This window comes from Panthera leo, chromosome E3 (assembly GCF_018350215.1).
Source record: "Panthera leo isolate Ple1 chromosome E3, P.leo_Ple1_pat1.1, whole genome shotgun sequence".
Lineage (NCBI taxonomy): Eukaryota > Metazoa > Chordata > Mammalia > Carnivora > Felidae > Panthera > Panthera leo.
This window is the reverse complement of record NC_056694.1, coordinates 24,123,914-24,145,697: the sequence shown is the minus strand read 5'-3', so window position 1 is coordinate 24,145,697 and position 21,784 is coordinate 24,123,914. Positions and strand designations below refer to the sequence as shown.

The window sequence follows — 21,784 nt, the reverse complement described above, 5'->3', positions numbered from 1 at the left end:
ACAGGAAAGAGGCTTGTAAAAAAGGGTTATCTGTATTTTAAACAGAGAAAGGATGTATAATTACAAGTTTTCTAAAGCACATGTTCAAAGAAAAGGGTGGTTAGGACCTAGAGCCAGAAGAGCCTTTCTAAACGTTGGTCCAGCTCAGAGTAACAGGCAGGCCATCTTGGTCACCTCATTGGATGCAAAGTAGGCAGAAGATTTAAAAGGAAAGATGCCTCTGTATTAGCAGAGTTAAGAAAGCTGCTATATTTCACTCAGAACAGTTCATGGGGCGCCTGGGTGGCTCACTCGGTTGAGTGTCCGACTTCGGCTCAGTTCATGATCTCGCCGTCTGTGAGTTCAAGCCCCACGTTGGGCTCTGTGCTGACAGCTCAGAGTCTGGAGCCTGCTTCGGATTCTGTGTCTCCCTCTCTCTTGCCCCTGCCCTGCTCATGCTCTGTCTCTCTCTGTCTCAAAAATAAATTAAAAACATTATATATTAAAAAAAAAAGAACAGCTAAGTACTTTTAAGAAAAGTAAATGAAGTAAGTATAGTGACTAAAAATCTCATTTTAAGAAATCAGCACTGTAAGCAATGTAATAGCTTGATTTTCAGTAACTCCATTTAATTGTGTTTTTGGAACCCACACATCAATAGACTGCCCTAAAACTTTTCAGACATACTAGGTTTGTGCCTCTTCTACGTCCTCTTCTTTTCCCTCCCACCCCAGTGTTACATCCAGCTTTGGGGAGGACAAGAGTGGTAGTGAAATTAGTATTTAGGGCCAGGATATTGTGGGTGAACTGATTGCTGGCCAGGCTCTTTTAGACTCTTCTTCCTGAAGGTTCTCCCAAATCTGTCTTGGAGGTAGTGAAGGAGGTGGAATGACAGGTTTTTAAGAAGATTTGTACTCCCTCTTTGTGTATAATTCCAAATCACATGAGTTACCCTAGAAAGGATAAATGGTAAAAATTAGACTTTGTCCTTTTAGGCTTAGATGTTCCTCACTCTTCTTTGAGACAAAAAAAAAAAAAAAAAAAAATTGGGAATGTAGTACTTCAATACTAAGATTGTACTAAAGTGCAAACTTATGGTTAATATATCAAAATATTATTCACTATAAGAGCAAGAGAAAAAAGTTCTTGGGTCAGCTATTACATCAGGTAGTTCTTTCTTCACAGATTTTTACCCCCAACATCTGAAGAAGCAATTAGAACAATAGTACAGGTGAATTGTGTAGAATTCAAATCTTAAAGGCATAACAAATTATAGAATGTGTAAATCTCCTATATTCCACCGCCTGAGAGACAAGTACTGTCAACACATTTGTTTATTCTGTCATTTTTCTTCTTTATACATAAACTAACATATATGTTTTTTTTTAAAAAGTATTTATATCACGTAGAATGTTTTTCATCTTTCCCCCTTTCATGATATATTATCCTCTCATGAAATGTATCCTCTTTAAAACAGATGAAATAAAATTTCACTGAAGGGATTGCCATTATTTATGCAATCATTCTGTTTTCATTTTATCTTACTATTTCCAGTGTTCTGGTGAATGATCATTTTTTTTTTTTTTTGGTATGAATCTTTGTTTTGCTATGGTTTGCTTTTGGAACTTTGTTTCTGTAGTTTTTTTTTCTCTTTAAGACTTTGATTGGCATAAACTCCTTTATTATTAATGTAGCAGACATATATTGAGTGTCTTTTATCAATCAGTGAGGAGTAATATTTACCCTGAGGTGAAGCCCTCCCTCCTAATGAAAAATTGAAGAATGGCACTATTGCAGAGTTAGAAGGTTGTATGAATTATAAGTTGATGTTATACCATTGCCATATAGACAGAACACCTGCCATGCCATTTTGAGTGAGGTTAGTCTTATATTGAGAATTGTAATCTTTATATAAATAATGCGCAGTGCACCAGGCTTCATGTTGTTTGAGACCCAAAAGAAAATTACACTATCCCTACTATAGGGCTGTCGAAGGTGTCTTGTCACATTCTTAAAGCTAAAGATTGGTTTTTTGTTTTTTGGTTTTTTACCCTTTGTGTTCAATGAATAGGAGCTACAATGATCTTTAAAATGTGTTTCGGGGGCGCCTGGGTGGCGCAGTCGGTTAAGCGTCCGACTTCAGCCAGGTCACGATCTCGCGGTCCGTGAGTTCGAGCCCCGCGTCAGGCTCTGGGCTGATGGCTCGGAGCCTGGAGCCTGTTTCCGATTCTGTGTCTCCCTCTCTCTCTGCCCCTCCCCCGTTCATGCTCTGTCTCTCTCTGTCCCAAAAATAAATAAAAAATGTTGAAAAAAAAAAATTTAAAATGTGTTTCGCTTGAAGTATAATTTACATAAGATGGAATGCCCAGATTTTGAGTGACAATTTGATCGGTTTTGAAAAATGCATACCTCTGTGAAGACACAGACTATTTGTATCACAACAGAGAATATCCTCCTGCCCCTTTGTTTTTGACCACCACTCACCCTGCTCACCCTAACCCTTGATAGGATTTTGCCTATTCTGGGTACCATCTTAATGGAATCATGTGGGCTGTACATTTGTGTCTGGCTCTTTTCCCCAGTACCCCTTTGTCACATCCTCCCATAACTAGAGTACTGCTCTGTTTTCTGTTCCTAAAATTTTATATGAATTTTTTATGTATTCTAGATAGAAGATCTTTATCAGATACATGTATTATGAATATTTCCTTTTTCTGGCTGGCTTTTTGGTTTTTTTCAGCAATGTCTTTTGAAGAGTAAAAGTTTTTTATATTGCTTACATCCAGTTACATTTTCTTTTGTGCCTCATACTTTGGGTGTTAAGTAAGAAATCTTCATATACCAGGTTATGAGGATTTTCTTCTGTTTCCTTTGAAAGTTTTATATTTTTAGACTTTTAATTTAGATCTGTCATATATTTGGGGTTCATTTTTGAGGTAAGGTCAGTGCTCATTTTTTTTCCCATTCACATATTCACTTGTCCCAGCACCATTGTTTGAAGTCTTTTCTTTACCCATTGAATTCCTTTGGTAATTTGTGGGAAATAATTGACCATGTTTATGTGAATCTATTTCTGGATCCTATTCTGTGTCGTTGATCGTAGTTTTTATCTCTTCACCAATACCACACAGGGTTGTTTCTTTTTTCCCCCCCCTATCTTTGTGGTGCTTATTTCCCCCCTTCCATTTGAAGAACTCTATATTTTAGAGAGATGAGCCCTTTGCCTGTCATATGCATTGCTAGTTTCCTCAGTTTGTCATTTGTCTTTTAACTTGGCTCACGTTACTATTTACTGCACAACACTTACTTTTTTTATATATATATTATAATATGAAACTTGTATTGCTAGTGGATTTTGATTTCATGGAGACTTTTCCCATTTCCACATTTTACCTTTTCCAAATGAATATTATTTTGTTCTAGCAACATTTATTAAAAAGACATCTTTTGCCCAGTGAATTCATTGTCACTTACAGCATATCCTGAATTTCTGTATGTGTTTTGGTTTATTTCTTGACTTTCTATTCTGTTCCATTTTTCTGACTTTCAATTATTTTACTAGTACCACCCATTTTTAAGTAGACTTTATAGAATGTTTTAACATCTGGTAGAGCTGAACTTCACCTCATTAATCTTATTTTCCAGTGTTTTCCTAGCTGTTTTTTCTTACCTTTCCACATAAACTTTAGAATGAAAAAGAAACTTACTGGTTATTATTTTCAGTGAGACAACATTAAACACATACTGACTTGGGAGAAGAATGATATATTTATTTTATATCATCCTATTTAAGAACAAGGAATATTTTTCCAACTGTTCAAATCAATTTCTGAGTTTTACAAGAGGGCTTTAAAGTTTTCCTCATTAAAATCGCACATTTGTTGTTATATTTGTTTCTAAGTATTTTGTCTTTTTGTTACCATTATAAACTGGAATATTCTCTTCTTTTATGCCTTGTAATAAGTTTTCTGTTTATAAGAACTGTGTATGTGAAAGTTACTGGTTTTTACATTAATTTTATATATTACTACAAATTAAGTAAAATTTTATATACTATTAAAATTTAAGAAGATTTAATTTTTTCTTTTCACTCTGATTCTTTTAGGTCAAGCAATTATATCTGCTTGATAGTTTTACTTTTGTTTTCTCTTGTCTGATTTCATTGTCTAATATCCTTAATACATTGTGAAACCGTAGTGAGTACACTGGCCATCATTCTTTGTGTATACAGTTTACTGTGTTAGAACATATTCATGAATTCCTATTCGTGTTTAGTGGTTTTAATCAGGAACAGAAGTTAAATTTTGTCAGAGGCCTTTTCAAGGAGGTGATTGTAAGATTTTTCCCCCCTGAGATATATTAATATGGTGAATTACATGATAGATTTTCTAATATTGAACCACCTTTCTGTTCCTGGAATAAATTCCACCTGCTTAGAGTGTTAATTTTTTTTAATGTAATTATGTTTGGTAGTATTCTATTCAGAATTTTTGCATTGATATGTGAGTGGAATTAGTGGGGTTTTTTTGGGAGGTAGTCTTTGTTAGATAGGTTTGCTTTCTAAAAATAATTTGGTCATTTACTTTATATGCTCTTGAAAGTTTAAGTAGTATTGGAATTGTCTGATATTTGAAGGTTTGACAGAATTTCCCTATGCCATGATGGAGCATTTCTTTGATACTATTTGTGTTTCTTCGATGAAAATTGGACTGTTTTATATCTCCAAAAGGATAAATTTTGGTATATTGTATTTTTCTAGGAAATTTTCCATTCAAATAGATTTTAAAATATTTGCATAAAGTTATACATGTAATCTCTTATGATTTAAAAAAAATCCTCTGTGAGATCATGGCCTGAGCTAAAGTTGGATGTTTAATGGACTGAGCCACCCAGGCGCCCCTGTGCCTCTTGGATTTCAATGTCTGTTTCCTTCCCCAGATTGGGGAAGTTCTCAGCTATGATTTGTTCAAGTACATCTTCAGCCCCTTTCTCTCTCTCCTTCTTCTTCTGGAACTCCTATGATATGGATATTGTTCTGTTTCATTGAATCCCTTCGTTCTCTAATTCTCCCCTCATGATCCAGAATTTTTTTCACTCTCTTTTTCTCAGCTTCCTCTTTTTCCATAATTTTATCTTCTAATCCACCTCTTCTCCCCACTGCCTCTTCAGTCCATGCTGTGACCACCTCCATTTTAGTTTGCACCTCATTTATAGCATTTTTTAATTCATCGTGACTATTTTTTAGTTCCTTGATCTCTGCAGCAATAGATTCTCTGCTGTCTTCTGTGCTTTTCTCAAGCCTAGTGATTAATCTTATGACTATTATTCTAAATTCTTGTTCAGTTATATTCCTTATATCTCTTTTGATCAGTTCTTTAGCTGTCACTTCTTCCTGGAATTTCTTTTGTGGAGAATTATTCCATTTTGTCATTTTGGCTAGTTTTCTGTCCCTTATGCATTTTAAAAGCTTGTTATGTGCTCTGCACCTGTAAGCACTGCTGTATTAAAGGGGGGCAGTCATACACTGTCCAGGGTCTGGCCCTTCAAGCAGTGTTTTTTGGAGAGTGTTACTTGCTCTCTGTTGTGACTTTGGTTATTTTATTTCCCTACTGGCAGTGATTTTTTGGACCCTCCACCAGGTGTGCTTTGATTTGTTCCTTGAAGTAGCCCTGGAAAGGAAAACAAACAAACAAACAGAAAACAAAAACACACAAACACACAAATTTGAAAATAAGAAAAAAAGACAAAAACCACAAACACCAGCCAGAAGTAAAGATCAGGGTGGAGACGGTCCTGATCGAAGAGCACATACTAAGAGAGAAAGGACAGGGGCTGGGGAAAAAGAAAAAGTAAACATTGACCAAGCAGAGAGACTAAATGGCCTAATCCAGAGAGAGAGGGGGGGAGGGAGAGGGAAAGAGGGAGAGAGAGAAGGAGGCAGGAGGGAAAAGAAAAGAAGATAAAGTTTCACAGACAAACTATACAGCTTAATTATTCCAGAGAGAGTGAAAGGAAAGAAGGAGGTGTAGAACATGTGTCAAGAGAATGGATTAAATATGTCTGTTTAAACAAACCAACAACCAGAGTAACCAGACTAGAAGAGGGAAGAGATAAGAAGAAAAAGAAGGAAGAATATATCTATATAACGAGAATTGTCCAAGAATTAATCCAGGCCATGCAGCAGCGCTAGTCTGGAGGAGGAGGCCATCTGTTCCTCAGCATCTCTCCTACCCCAGTAGATACCCAGTTACCCAGCACAGAGGGGCATGGTTTGGTGTAGGTGGGTCCCACCTCCACTGTGGGCCCCACCGACTGATCCCTGAGGCCCCCGACTGATCCCTGAGGTGGTGGGGATAAAAATGGTGACTCCCTCCTCCCCAGTCTCTCTTCCACAGACCCAGTGTCCCAAATCACCTCGTTAGAGCCATCCTCACTGTGCCACAGGTACAGACGAGGTGGTCTGTCTCACTCTGCTAACTCCCACACCCTGGCGCTTGCTGGGTGGGATTCAAACTCCTGCTCGGCACGCCCCAGTATTGGGAAGCGCAGCTCCACTCCACCCGATATGTGATCCCTGGACAGGCTTTGTCCTGTCCTGCAGCATTCCAGGAGGGGATCCCTTTTTCCTACTGCAGACTGCACCCCTGACCTAGCCACCGAGCCGAAGGCTGACTCCCCTCCTCTTCAGGTGCACGAACAGGGCAGCCGGCCCCAGTCTGGAGAAAGCCCAGCAGTTACAGGTTGGATCTTTCCCCATCCCAGTCCAAGGTTTTCCTCTTGTCCAGATACAGTCCTATGCTTCCCAAGTTGCTCTTTCTCTTCCCTTTGTCTGTCCACAGAAGAGGATCCCTCCCCTCCATTCCTTTAATCTCTCCCAGTTCACAGCCATACACCTCTGGCCCATCAGATTGTCCCGGTGTATCCCTGGCAGCGACTCAGTCTCTTTTCCTCCCAGACTCTTGGGGTTCAAAGTCCTTTGGCTTCAACACTTCTTTGTTTGAGAAATGTGGGAAGTTCGGATCCACCTACTTCTCCACCATGTTGGCCCCCTCCTAATTATTTATTTTTAAATAGGCTCCATACCCAGTGTGGGGCTTGAAGTCATGACCCTGAGGTCAAGTCACTTGCTCTACTGACTGAGCCAGCCAGTTACCCTTAAAGTCTGTTTTGACTCTACTATAAGTAGAGCTACATCAGCTTTCTTTTTGTTTCAAAGAAACATGGAATATCTTATTCTGTCCTTCTTAAGTGAGTCTCCTATAGGCAATACATAGGTGTGTCTCATTTTTTTATCCAGTCAACAGCCATTCTTTGTCTTTTGATTGGAGAATTTAGTCCATTTATGTTTAAAATAATTATTGATTGTAGAGTAGTTCTATTTTTAGTTTTTTGAGGAACCTCCATACTCTTCTCCAGAGTGGCTACACCAGTTTTCATTCCCACCAGCAGTGCAAGATGGTTCCCCTTTCTCTGCATCTTCGGTAACACCTGTTGTTTCTTGTGTTGTTAATGTAATTCTGACAGGTGTGAGGTAGTGCCTCATTGTGGTTTTGATTTTTATTTCCCTAATGATAAGTGATAGTGAGCATTGTTTTCTGTGTGTTAGCCATCTGGGTGTCTTCTTTGGAAAAGGGCCTCTTCATGTCTTCTTTGTTTCCATGTCTTAACTGGGTTGTTTGTTTTTTGGGTGTTGAGTTTGGTAAGTTCTTTATAGATTTTGGATACTAACTCTTATCAGCTGTGTTACTTGGAAATGTCTTCTCCCATTCCATAGGATGCCTTTTAGTTTTGTTGGTTGTTGCCTTCACTGGGCAGAAACTTTTTTATCTTGATGAAGTCCCATTAGTTCATTTTTGTTTTTGGTTCCCTTGCCTCTGGAGACCTGTCTAGTAAGAAGTTGCTACCTCCAAGGTCAAAAGAGGTTGCTGCCTGTGTTCTCCTCTAGGATTTTAATAGTTTCTGTTTCACATTTAGGCCTTTCATCCATTTTGAATTTATTTTTGTGTATGGTGTAAGAAAGTGGTTCAGTTTAATTTTTCTGCATTTCACCATTCAGTTTTCCCAACACCATTTGTTGAAGAGAGTGTCTTTTTTTCCACTGGATATTCTTTCCTGCTTTGTCGAAGATGAATTGACCATATAGTTGTGAGTCCATTTCTGGGTTTTCTGTTCTATTCCATTGATCTGTGTGTCTGTTTTTGTGACACTACCATACTATCTCAATGACTACAGCTTTGGAGCATAGCTTGAAGTCTGGAATCGTGATGCGTCCAGTTTTGCTTTTCTTGTTCATGATTGCTTTGCTAATTCAGATTCTTTAGTGGTTCCATACATAGTTTAGGATTGTTTGTTCTCGCTCTGTGAAAATGCTAGTGGTATTTTGATAGGGGTTGCATTAAATGTGTAGATTGCTTTGGATAGTATAGACATTTTGACATTGTTCCTCCAATCCATGAGCATGGAATTTTTTCCCATTTCTTTGTGTCCTTTCCGTTTTCTTTCATAAGTGTTCTATAGTTTTTAAAGTACAGATCCTTTACCTCTTTGGTTAGGTTTATTCCTAGGAATCTTACTATTTTTGGTGCAGTTGTAAGTGGGATTGACTCCTTGATTTCACTTTCTGCTGCTTCATTCACTTTCTGCTGTATAGAAATGCAACAGATTTCTGTACATTGATTTTATAATCTGGAACTTTGATGAATTCATATATCAGTTTGAGTAATATTTGGTGGAAACTTTTGGGTTTTCTGCATAGAGTATCATGTCGTCTGCAGATAGTAAAAATTTGACTTCTTTCTTTCCTATTTGGATGCCTTTATTTCTTTTGTTGTCTGATTGCTGAGACTAAGACTTCCAGTATTGTGTTAATTAGGATTGGTGAGTATGGACTTCCCTTCTTGGTTCTGACCATAAAGGAAAAGCTGTTTTTCCTCAGCAAGGATGATATTATCTGTGGGTCTTTTGTATATGGCTTTTATGGTGTTGAGGTATGTTCCATGTATTCCTACTTTGTTGAGGGTTTTTATCAAGAATGGATGCTGTGTTTTGTGAAATGCTTTTTCTGCATCTGGTAAGAGGATCATGGGATGCCTGGGTGGTTCAGTCAGTTAAGCATCCAACTCTTGATTTCAGCTCAGGTCATGATCTCATGGTCTGTGAGACTGAGCCCCACGTTGGGCTCTGCACTGAGGGTGCAGAGCCTGCTTGGGATTCTCTCGCCCTCCCTTTCTCTTGGCCCCTTCCCAGCTTTCTCTCTCTATCAAAATTAACAAATAAACTCTTAAAAAAAGAAGATCGTATGCTTCTTATCCTTTCTTTTATTAATGTGGTGTATCACATTGATTGATTTGTGAATATTGAACCAGCCCTGCAGCCCAGAAATATATCCCACTTGATCATAGTAAATAATTCTTTTAGTATACTGTAGTTTCAATTTGCTAGTAACTTGTTAAGAATTTTTGCATCACTTTTCATCAAGAATATTGGCCTGTAGTTCTCCATTTTAGTGTGGTCTTTGTCTGGTTTTTGAATCAAGGTAATGCCAGCCTCATAGGAGTTTGGAAGTTTTCCTTCTGTTTCAATTTTTTTGGAACAATTTGAGAAGAATAGATATTAACTCTTCTTAAATATATGGTAGAAGTTCCCTGGGAAGCCATCTGGCCCTGCCTGGACTTATGTTTGTTGGCAGATTTTTGATTACAGATTCAGTTTCTTTGCTGGTTATGGGTCTGTTCACATTTTCTATTTCTTCCTGTTTTAGTTTTGGTAGTTTGTGAGTTTCTAGGAATTTGTCCATTTCTTCCAGATTGCCCAGTTGTTGGCGTATAATTTTTTTTTTAATTTTTTTTTCAACGTTTTTTATTTATTTTTGGGACAGAGAGAGACAGAGCATGAACGGGGGAGGGGCAGAGAGAGAGGGAGACACAGAATCGGAAACAGGCTCCAGGCTCCGAGCCATCAGCCCAGAGCCTGACGCGGGGCTCAAACTCACGGACCACGAGATCGTGACCTGGCTGAAGTCGGATGCTTAACCGACTGCGCCACCCAGGCGCCCCTATAATTTTTCTTACTAATCTCTTCTAGTAGTTTGTGGTGTTGGTTGTGATTTCTCCTCTTTCATTTGTGACTTTATCTATTTGGGTCCTTTCTCTTTTCTTTTTGATAAGTCTGGCTAGGGGTTTATCAATATTGTTAATTCTTTCAAAGAACCAGCTCTTGGTTTCATTTTGTTCTACTGTTTCTGGGGATTTTTGTTTATTTGTTGTGGTGGTTTTTTTTTTTTTTTTGCTTCTATATCATTTATTTATGCTCTATTGTATATTATTTACCTTATTCTGCTGGCTTTAGGCTTTATTTGCTGTTCCTTTTCTAGCTCCTATAGGTGTAAGTTTAGGTTGTGTGTTTGGAGACTTTCCTTGTTCCTTCCCTCTTAGGACTACCTTTGCTGCAGCCCAAATGTTTTGGATTGTTGTGTTTTCATTTTCATTTGCTTCCATGTATTTTTAAATTTCTTCTCTAATTTCCTGGTTAACCCATTCATTCTTTTGTAGGATGTTCTTTAACCTCTATGTATTTGTGGTCTTTCCAAATTTTTTCTTGTGGTTGACTTGCAGTTTCAGTGTCGTGATCTGAAAATATGCATGGTATGTTGTTGATCTTTTTGTACTTGTTGAGGTCTGATTTGTGACCCAGGATGTGATCTATTCTGGAGAATGTTCCATGTGTACTTGAGAAGAATGGTATTCTGCTGCTTTAGAAGAAATGTTCTGAATATATCTGTGAAGTCCATCCAGTACAGTGTGTCATGCCAAGCCATTGTTTCCTTGTTAATTTTTTGCTTAAGGTGATCTATTCATTGCTGTGAGTAGTATTAAAAATCTCCCATTATTATTTTCAGTGAGTTTTTTTATGTTTATTGTTAATTTATTTATATATTTGGGTGCTATCAAGTTGGGGGCATATATATTTATAGTTGTTATATCTTCTTGATGCATGGGTCCCTTAATTATGATATAATGCCCTTCTTCATCTCTTGTTACAGTCTTTGTTTTAAAATCTGGTTTTTGTGATAGAAGTATGGCTACTCTGACTTCCTTTTGATCTCCATTATCATGATAGATGGTACTTCAACCCCTCACTTCCAGTCTGCAGGTGTCTTCAGACATAAAATGAGTTTCTTGTAGGCAGCATATAGAAGATGGGTCTTGTTTTTTTAGCCATTCTAATACCCTGTGTCTTTTGATTGGAACATTTACTTCATTTACATTCAGAGTGATTACTGAAAGACATGCGTTTAGTGCCATTGTGTTACCTGTAAAGTTGGTGTTTCTGGTGGTGTTCTCTATTCCTGTCTAGTCTTTGCTGCTTATGGTCTTTTCTTTCCCACTCAGCCCCCTTTAATATTTTTTGCAGGGCTGGTTTAGTGGTCATGAACTCCTTTAGTTTTTGTTTATCTGGGAGACTTTTTATCTTGCCTTCCATTCTGAATGACAGCCTTGCTTGATAAAGTATTTTTGGCTGCATATTTTTCCCATTCAATATGTTGAATATATCCTGCCACTCCCTTCCGGCTCTCTAAGCTTCTGTGGACAAATCTGCTGTGAATCTTACCTGTCTTCCTTGTACATTAGGGATTTTTTTTCCCTTGCCGCTTTCATGATTCTTTCCTTTTCTTTGTGTTTTGTGAATTTGACTACGATGTGTTTTGGTGATGGCCAGCTTTTGTTGAATTTAATGCAGGTTCTCTGTGCTTCTTGAATTATGATTTCTGTGTCCTTTCTCATATTAGGGAAATTTTCAGCTATAAGTTGCTCACATAAACCTTCTGCCCCTTTTCTGTCTTTTCATCTTCTGGGATTCCTAGGAAACGAATGTTATCCCATTTTAATAAATCACTGAGTTCCCTAAGTCAACCTTCATGATCCAATACCTTTGTTTTCCTATTCTTTTCAGCTTCATTATTTCCCATAACTTTATCTTCTGTATCACTGGGTTAGTCCTCTGCTTTGTCCATCCTTGTTGTCATTGCACCAGTTGGCTTTGTGTCTCAGTTAATAGCTCTTTTTGTTTCAGCCTGAATGGTTTTTAGTTCTTGTATCTCTACAGTAATGGATTCTGTAGTGTCTTCTGTGATTTTCTTAAGCCCAGCTAGTATCCTTATAATTGTTTAAATTCTGGTTCACACATCTTACCTATATCTATATTGAAATCCCTGGCTGCTGCTACTTGTTTTTTGGGGGTGAATTCCTCCAATTTGTCATTTTGTCTAGTTCAGTTTTTTGTGTGTGATTGTTAGGAAAGCCTGTTATATTCCTGCTCCTGAGAATAATGGCTATATTAAGAAGAAGTCCAAAAACAAAAACAGAAAAGAAGTCCTATACTGACTTGGGTCTGCTGCTTCAGGAGGTGTTTGGAGTGTGCATTCTACTGTTGTGTTTTCACTGCTCCTTCCCACAGGTCTGTCCTTTGCAGAGTTTTTCCTTGCCTTCAGAAGCAGGTGGGTGTATTTGGACCTTGTCCACTATGTTGCAAGTTTTAATTAAGTGTGTTTTTGTCTGCTTGATAAAGGAAGATAGATCATTTAAAAAAAAAAAGAAGAAGAGGAAAAGGAAGCAGCAGCAGCAGCAGCAGCAGAAGCTGCTAGAGGGATCCTATTTCCCCTAGAGCTGAAATTTTGCAGCACTCTGATCAATAGATTTAGTGCATGGGAGGGGTTTGTGCTGGTCCTCTGGTGGAGGGGTCTGCTGCACTGATTCTCAGACAGACTTGCCCTAGTGGAGATGCACCTGCAAGGTGCAAGACTGTGGGACTTTGTGTAAGCGGCCCTGGCCTCCAGTTTTGGCATTGTTTTGCTCACTGAAGTTGGTCAGGACTGATGGAGAAAGAGGGTGGAAATGTCATCTATAAAACAACTATAAATGTCTATAAAACAACTATAAGACACCCCACTGTCTTATCTCCAGAGCAGGGAGCTTGTGCCTGCCACTCTTCAGGAAGCCCTCACAGGAGAGGAAACATTCACCCTTTTGTGTCCCTGGCTTCTGTCAGATCCCTGCCTTCACTATGTCTGTGCCTGAGCTGTCTGCCTACCATGCAGCCCAGTACTCCTGTGTTTTGTCTCAGTGGGTTTCCAAACTCCAAATTTCAGGCATCTGTGTTGCACATACCCACACTGCTCCTCTGGGGGAGGGTCTCACTGTGCTGTGGCCAGTGCTAGTTTGTCCCAGAAAATGTACATGCGACTGTGCAGCAGTTCAGTTTATGGTAAAGCACAGCAAAAAACCAGCACCAAGGTGCTGCCCTCAGCCGTGTCTTCATTCCTATGCTAGTGAACAGAGCAGTACTTTGGTGCCACAGCTTCTTTTGTCCCTGGAGAAGCCATGACAAACTCCCAAATGTACTCCAAGAAGGGGTACTGTTTCTCCCCATGAAACCCAGGGGATCCTTAGACCATGCTGCCTGCTCCTGGGTCTCTGCCCTTCTTCCCTACCAGAATGCCACTAAGCTGACCAGACACAACCCTGGCAATGCCACAGACTTCTAAAACTTCAGATTTTGTGCTCCACTGCCTATAAAAATTTGCAGTCATTGGTTTTGGGTATGAGTTTTCTTGTGCAATTCCCTGCATGTGCTTTCATGCACTCTCTCCCTCTTTCTCTTCCCTGTGTGTGTGTGTGTGTGTGTCACTCCTCTCTCCATGATCAGGTCTCCTTCTCCTCTGCAGCACCGACAGTTCTTTTCTCCCCCAAATCCAGTCTCTGCAGCTTCTACCTTCCAAAAGGTGGCCATTGTTCCATCTGTAGATGTGCAGTTTGTGCTCTCAGTCCTCAGATCAATTTCTTGAATGTTCAGAATGATTTGATATTTATCTAACTGTGTTTGAGGGACCAGGCAAGCTTAGGGTCCCCTTACTCTTCTACCATCTTACTTAACTCATCTCAATTTTTACTTTTTTTGTGACTTTTCATTTTGTTGATGTGTTTTCCTAATTTTATTTAGTTGTACTAAATAAAAGCATTGTACTCCGTGCTGCTTGTAGTTTGCTAAAGTCCTTTAAGAGCATTATCCTGAATTCTTTGTCAGACACTTCGTAGACCTCCATTTTTTAAGGGTTAGTCATTGGAGTTTTATATTCCTTTGGTGGTGGTCACTTTTCTTAGATTATTCATAATCCTTGTGGCCTTGTGTCTGGCACTTCAGGAAGTAGGTACATCTTCCAGTCTTTGTAGACTGGGTTTGTCAGGAAAAGCCCTTCACCAGTTAGCCAGTCCAGAGTTTCTGGGTGGGCAGTCTGGTGCTGTCCACAAATGGGCTACTGCCGGTGGGCTGATCCGGTATCTGGAGCAGCAGGTGTGAAGGCCTGGTATTTGGGTGCATGGGGGCCAGTCTAGTGCCTAGGTCTATAGGGATAGGTGTGGTACTTGAGTGGTGGTAATGGACCTTGGGACCTGGGTCTGTGTGGGTACTACTAGAGCCAGGTCTACAGGAGCCATCCAGCACCCTGGAGCACCGTGGTGGGCCCAGCAACAGGTCCATGGGTACTGGTCTGATACTGGGACAGGTCAGGAGCCTGGTTTCACAGGAGTGAGCCTAGAAACTGAAGCCATAGGTACTGGCCTGACCCTAGGGTTTTCTGGGAACCTGGACTATAGGAGGCTGCCTATAACCTCGGTATGCAACATGGAGGTTGCGTCTGTGGGGGCTGATATGGTCCTGAGGTGGGATGGGAACGTGGGTCCCCACGGCTGGTCTGGTGGTGAGGTAAGCCAGAAACCTGAATGTGTGGGAGCCAGGATGCAATTTAAGTCCATGGAGACCAATCTGGTACTGGGGTTAGCTGGCAGCCTGAGTTCACAGGTGCCTATCTGGAACCTGGGTTTATGGGGACTAGTTGGGAGGCTAGAGCCACAGGAACCACCACAGTCATGGAACTGGTGAGCATTGGAGTGAGCCAGGAGCCTGGCTTTTGAGACCCTGTCAGGAGCTTGGTGCCATGGAGTGGCTAGCATCAGAATGGACTGGGAATCTGCTGGATGGGAGCTGGGTGGTGCCAGAGTGGATTGGGAGGGTAGGTTTATGGGAGCCATCCCACTGGGAGCCTGGGACTGTGGGAGGCACCTGGAGCAATCTGGTTCTTAAGATGGCGATTATATCTTCAGCATACAGGAAATCTAATGATAAGTGTATAATTCTACATATACATGCAGAGGTAAATAAATTGTGCATAATGTATAATTTCAGGTATAGTGTTACATGTGTATTCCATACAAGGACTTTATGTGCACCTTATTTTAATAATTGTTCAATTTATAAAATTCATATTCTAGCATTATACATCTCTCCAGAAGAAAAAAAAAAACCAAGAGGGAAAACGCTGTATATTGTAGTGATTTATGAGACTTTTTCCACCAGAAAGCCAAAAAAATTCAGCCATTCTCTGAACATACCTTGTAGTTTTATGCCATCCTACCTTTCTTCTTATTACTTTCCCTCCTCTGTCTGTTGAAATCTAATTTATCCTTTTGGTTCCTGACTGAGTGTTGCCAGTTCTAATAAGCCTACCAAGAGCTGACACAATGAATTAGCTTTTCTTTCTATATTTTTGAGCTATCTTTACATTTCCCACATTCTGTTGTGTATTTTCAGTATTGTTTTAGGAAGCAGGTGTGACTCTCAGTTCCTAAATATGAATGAAAGTGGGTTAAAAACATTATTTCCAAGTTTGCTTAATGTTGCTACATGTAATACATAGAGAAGACTATTATATAAGAAATTTAAACTATAATGAAGAAATACTTATTTTTTATAGTATTAAATAATAACATTTACAGGAATTTAGAGCCACTTGTAAACCTCTCTCCAAACCTAGTCTGTAGGTATTCTGATAATTTGGATTAATCCTTTCCTTGTTTCAGTATAATTCCTGTGAATACATTCTTAATCACTATGTGGTGAAGTTTTGCCTTTTGAACTTGAGCTAAATGGGAAGTTAATGAATATATTCTTCTTCGACTTGCTTTTCTCTTTTCTTTCTTTTTCTTTTTTCTTTTCTTTTTTTTTTTTTAAGGTGGTGGGGGGAAGGGGTAGGGAAAGAGGAACAGAGAATCTTAAGCAGGCTCCATTCCTAGTGAAGAGCCCGACATGTGGCTCGATCTCACGACCCTGATATCATGACCTGAGCCAAAATCTAGAGTCATACACTTAATCAACTGAGCCACCTGGGCACCCCAAATTTGCTTTTCATTGGTAAGTACTATGTTGGGATGTTTAGACTGCATAATTGCAGTTAATACCTATCATTGATTTGCAATATTCTGTTGTACACATACATTGCAGTTTCCATTCCACTGTTGATTTTTGGGTGGTGTTTAGGTTTTCTGTATTACAAATAGTTATATTAAGTGTACTCATGGATATTTTCCTTGTTGCGTGTATGTATGTATTTTATTTGGATATATATCATGAAACCATTCTCACCATCATTCTATGAAAGAATTAGGATTTGGCCCTAATATCCACAGGCATATAACCATTTGGAGAAATGGAGCCACATCTTAATTACACTCTAAATATGTTCATTAGATGGTAAATAAACTAACAGAAAAATAGACACGGTATGACTTTCTTTAATTCAAATATGTAATCATAATTGCTATCAGTATTTGAGACTGATTGAAAGGAAAATTAGGAGAAAGAAGTAATTCTATTATCTGCTTGATATCCACATTTTTAGGTAACTTAACATTATGAAATCTTTCCTCTATCCCCAGAGTTGAATTGTAGAAGAGTGGACTTGTTGACATTCAACCAATTTGCAGTGCTCCTCTGGAAAAATTTCACTTTAAAGGTGGGTGAAGGCATCCATATAAAATGTTCATAAATTCCCGTTTGTTGCAGTTGAGGGGTATGTGTGTACATGCTTTTGAAAAAACCAATTGCAAAGCTCTTCTAAATGTATAAAACTGGTTAATCAATAGTTTAGTATGACCTATTAGAAAGTTGGGAGGGGAGAAGACGGGGTAGCACAAGATAGTCTAGGAAGCACTTGGCTGTTTCAGAGTGAAATTGGCAGAAGTTCAGTATCATAGAGCTATCCATTTGCATTAAATGTGTATTCTCAGATTAATTAATACCATCTTTTTGTTCCTCTTCTAGAGGAGGCATTTCTTTAATTTAATATTGGAAGTCTTATCAGTACTGGTGTTCCCAACGAGATTTTGGTATTCCGTACAATTATTAATATAAAGGCTGTTGGACCTTACAATTTTACTTCTCAGCCCATCAATACTCTGCCTCCTTTCTTCATAAATCCTGAAGACTGGGAATTGATTTATGTGCCTTCTAATATTAATTTGGTAAACAACATTGCTGAGAATGTGAAGAGGAATCTGAACATCAGTGTAAAAGGTTAGAAATTAAAATTTTCTGTAAAACTTATTGAATTGCTTTTCAGTGGAGATAAAGTGGTGTTTTAAAAAAGAATAAAATCAGAGGAATCACTCTTGCTATTTTTCTTTTATTTTGTGGGGGGAAGTGTAAAAGGAGAGGTGGGGGGAGGGAATATGAAGCAGGCTCCACACCCAACGCAGAACCCAACGTGGGGCTCAATCTCATAACCATGAGATCATGGCCTAAGCTGAAATCCAGATTCAGATGCTCAACCAACTGAGCCATCCAGGTGCCCCACATTTCTTGATTTTAAAACTTGCAGTATAACTGTAGCTGTAAAGACAATGTGGTATTGGTGGAAGGATAGACACATAAATCAATAAAACAATACAGGCCTACCACAGGGAGATATTGTGTCTCAGTTTCAAACCACTGAAGTAAAGCAGATATCACAGTAAAGCTAGTTAGATGAATGTTTTGGTTTCCTAGGACATAAAAAAAGTTATGTTTACACTCTACTGTAGCCTGTTAAGTGTGCAGTAGCATTATGTCTAAGAAAGCATTGCATATCTTAATTAAAAAATACTTGTTACCAGAGTGCCTAGGTAGCTCAGTCAGTTAAGCATCTGACTTCGGCTCAGGTCATGATCTCACAATTCATGAATTCGACCCTTGCATCAGGCTCTGTGCTGACAGCTCAGAGCCTGGAGCCTGCTTCAGTTTTTGTATCTCCCTCTCTGTCCCTTCCTCACTCACGCTCTTGGTCTCTCTCGCGCGCTCTCTGTCTCTCTCTCAAAAATTAATAAATGCTTAAAAAAATACTTGTTAGTGCTAAAAAATGCTGACCATCTTCTGAGCTTTCAGCGAGTCATAATCACTGATCACATATCACCATACAAATAAAATAATGATGAAAAAGTTTGAAATATTGCAAGAAATACCAAAATGTGACATATAGACATGAAATGAGCAAATACTGTTGGAAAAATGGTGCCAGTAGACTTGCTTGACTCAGGGTTGCCACAAAGCTTCAATTTGTAAGAAACACAGTATCTGTAAAGTGCAATAAAACAAGTTTTACCTGTGGAGAACCCAAAGATCTGCCAAAATATTTTTTTACAATAGTGGGAGGATAATCTTTTCAACACATGGTGCTGAACAATTGGACATCAGTAGCTAAAACAGTGAAACCTCACTCTTAAACAGAAAATACATCAAAATGGATTACAGATCTAAAAGTAAAATGATAAAACACTTAGGAGAGAGCATAGGAGAAAACCTTTGTAACTTCATAAAGAATTAGTTGAAGAATTCGTAGGCATGATACCATTTCTGAAAAAATGAAAAATTGGACTTCTAATATATAATATTAGTGGTTGCTCTTGGGATTAAAATTATGCATACATCATTTTTCAGTCAGTTTAGAATATTTTGCTACTTTATTGTAATGGCAAATGTTTACCAGTGTATAGGTCCCTTTATATTTCTCTCTTCAGTTTGTAGTTTTCATACCTATGTAAGTTGAAAACTATACCAGGAAGTGTTATAATTTACACACATATTTTAAAAAACTTAAGAGAAAACTATGTAACTAGATATTTACCATAGTTCTTGCTTGTAACTTTATTCTTGAAATTCCAACTTTCCTTCTTCTATCATTTAACTTCTTTCAGAAGAAATTTCTTTAACAATTTTTTAGAGCATGTCTACTAGCATTGAATTCTCTTTGTTTTCCTTCATCTGAGAATGTCTTTAATTCATCTTCATTCCTGAAGATTATTTTCATTTGGTATAAAATTTTGGATTGACAGTCTTTTCAACATTTAAAAAGTATTTGCCACTTTTTTCTGACTTCCTTGGTTTTTGAAAAGAATCTGCATTTGAATCCTTGTTCTTTTTTATAGGTACTGTATCATTTCTGTCTGGCTGCTTTCAAGATATTTTCTGTCTTTATTTGTCAAAACTATTATTACTATATGTCCGAGTGTAGATTTCTTTTGGTTTATTCTGTTAGGGGTTCACTGAGCCTTGTGAATCTGTAAGTTTCTATCTTTCATGAAATTTGAAGAGTTTTCAATAATTATTTCTCAAAGATGTGTTGTCCCATAGGTCATTAAGGATCTATTCAAGTTTTTTCCCATTTTTTCCATCTCTCATTCAGATTAGATAATTTCTACTGATCTGTCTTCATGACTCCTTCCTCTGTTATCTCTCTACAGCTTTTGAGCCATCATATGAGTTGTATTTTTAAGTGCAATTTGAAATGATCTCCATCTCCTGATTTATCTTGTTTTGAGACAGGTTTTTTTGGGATCCTGGCTGGCTCAGTTGGTAGAGCCTATGACTCTTGATCTCAGGATTGGTAGAGCATGTGACTCGTGATTTCAGGATTGTAAATTCAAGCCCCAGATTGGGCATGGAGCCTACTTTAAAAAGAAAACAGAAAAAAGAAAACTGTGACACAGCTTTTTGAAATATAAGGCATATACCATACATTTACCCATTTAAAACATACAATTCAGTATCTTTTAGTGGATTCACAGAGTTGTGCATCCATTACCACAATCAATATTAGAGCATTTTAATCACCAAAAGTAACTCCTGTAACCTTTAGCCATGACTCTACAATTTCCTATCCCACCAGGATTTAGGAAAACACTAATCTACTTTCTGTCTCTATCGATTTGCCTATTATAAACCTTTTATATAAATGGTTTATAAAGAAATCTTATATGCATAAATTTTATATAAATGGAAATTGTGGGCTATTGTGCCTGGCTTTTTTCATTTAGCATAATGTTTTCAAGGTTCATCTATGTTGTGGTTTGTATCAATACTTCATTCCTTTCCATTGTCAGGTTATAGCCCATTGTATGGATATGCTGCATTCACTTGGTATATCCTTCATCAGTTGATGGACATTTGGGTTGTTTCTGCCTCTTGGCTATTATGCTGTGAACATTCATCTCTAAGTTTTATGTAGACATATGTTTTCATTTCTTTTGGCTATATACCTAAGAGTGGAATGAATATGTCATGTGGTAACTATGTTTAACTTTTTGGGGGCTACCAAACTGTTATCTAAAGTTACTATGCCATTTCCTATTCTGATCAGCAGTGTATGAAGGTTCCAGTTTTTCCATAATCTCACCAGCACTTGTTACCTTATGTCTTTTTTGTTGTAACTACCTCAGTGGTTGTGAAGTGGTATCTCACTGTGATTTTGATTTGCATTTCCCTTATGATTAATGATTTATATTTATATATATTTTATAATGATTATTTAAAATTGGAGTAAGGTTTATAAAATACCTAAAATTATTTTGAACCTCCAGTATCTATTAAGTAGTTGTGATACCAGTATTTGAAAAACAGTGTTTTTAAATTTAAAATATTGGGATAAGCTTTTATCCCCTCAGGAAGAATTATTAGATATTTCCATTATCCTGAACAATTCATCCTCTTTACAGTTCGACGGTTTGCTTCAGAAATGGAGTTTGAGAAGTATGTTAAGTATGACTCTGGATCTCATAAAATACTGGCTGCCATCATTTTCGACTGTAACTTCAAAAGCAGCAGTGATCCTCTGCCACTTCAGGTGAGATTGTTTTATTTTGAGTTTTCTAAATACATAGTTTTCTAGCAGTTGCACTTCCAGTTTCTAGGATTATAATGATTTGATATTACTAACCCTATTTTATAAATGAAGAAACCAATTTTCCCAAGATCAAGCTACCAGTATACAATAGAGCATTATAAATCCAGATCTTAGTAATTTCTATGCTCTTAATTAACTCTTGCACTATGATAAGGAAAAAACTACACACAGAAGGCTTCAGATTCATGGGAAATTTTGACTTCTCAGGCATCCGTTCTAGTTCTGCAAAGAGTGGTGAGCAGATACATTTTCACTAACAAGGAACCACGCATGGGAAAAAAATCCTCTTTCTTTGATTGAAACAGAGTTTTACGGGGCACTGGGTGGCTCAGTTGGTTGGGCGTCCAACTTCAGCTCAGGTCATGATCTCACGGCTCGTGAGTTTGAGCCCCACACCAGGCTCTGTGCTGACAGCCCAGAGCCTGGAGCCTGCGTTGGACTCTATGTCTCCCTCGCTGTCTGCCCTTCCCTCGCTTGTACTCTGTCTCTCAAAAATAAATAAACATTTAAAAAAACATTAAAAAAAAAAAAAAAGAAACAGATTTTAAGTTCTCTCATAAATCAGTAGAAAAAACTCTAAGGTTCAGCCATATTGATTCAGAACTAGGACAACCACAGGCACTGAGAAAGGATCTGATTATAGTATAGCCCATGGGAAGGAGAACGAAAAACAGTGCTTTCAACTTGGTGTCTACCTAGCAGATCTTATTAGACATTCTATGCTGGAGGTGATGGAAGTAAATGGTCTATAATACCTAG

At 38.3% G+C, this 21,784-nt stretch overlaps 1 protein-coding gene across 1 annotated transcript in view; it reads left to right on the top strand.

Annotated features, from left to right (window-relative positions):
* LOC122209458 overlaps positions 1-21,784 on the top strand; it is a 40,571-nt gene that overhangs the window by 1,171 nt on the left and 17,616 nt on the right. The window contains exons 2-5 of the mRNA XM_042921329.1: positions 6,581-6,719; positions 16,749-16,825; positions 17,256-17,385; positions 20,838-20,965. Of these exons, the coding sequence (XP_042777263.1) occupies positions 6,581-6,719; positions 16,749-16,825; positions 17,256-17,385; positions 20,838-20,965 (474 nt within the window). The remainder of the gene's footprint in view (positions 1-6,580; positions 6,720-16,748; positions 16,826-17,255; positions 17,386-20,837; positions 20,966-21,784) is intronic.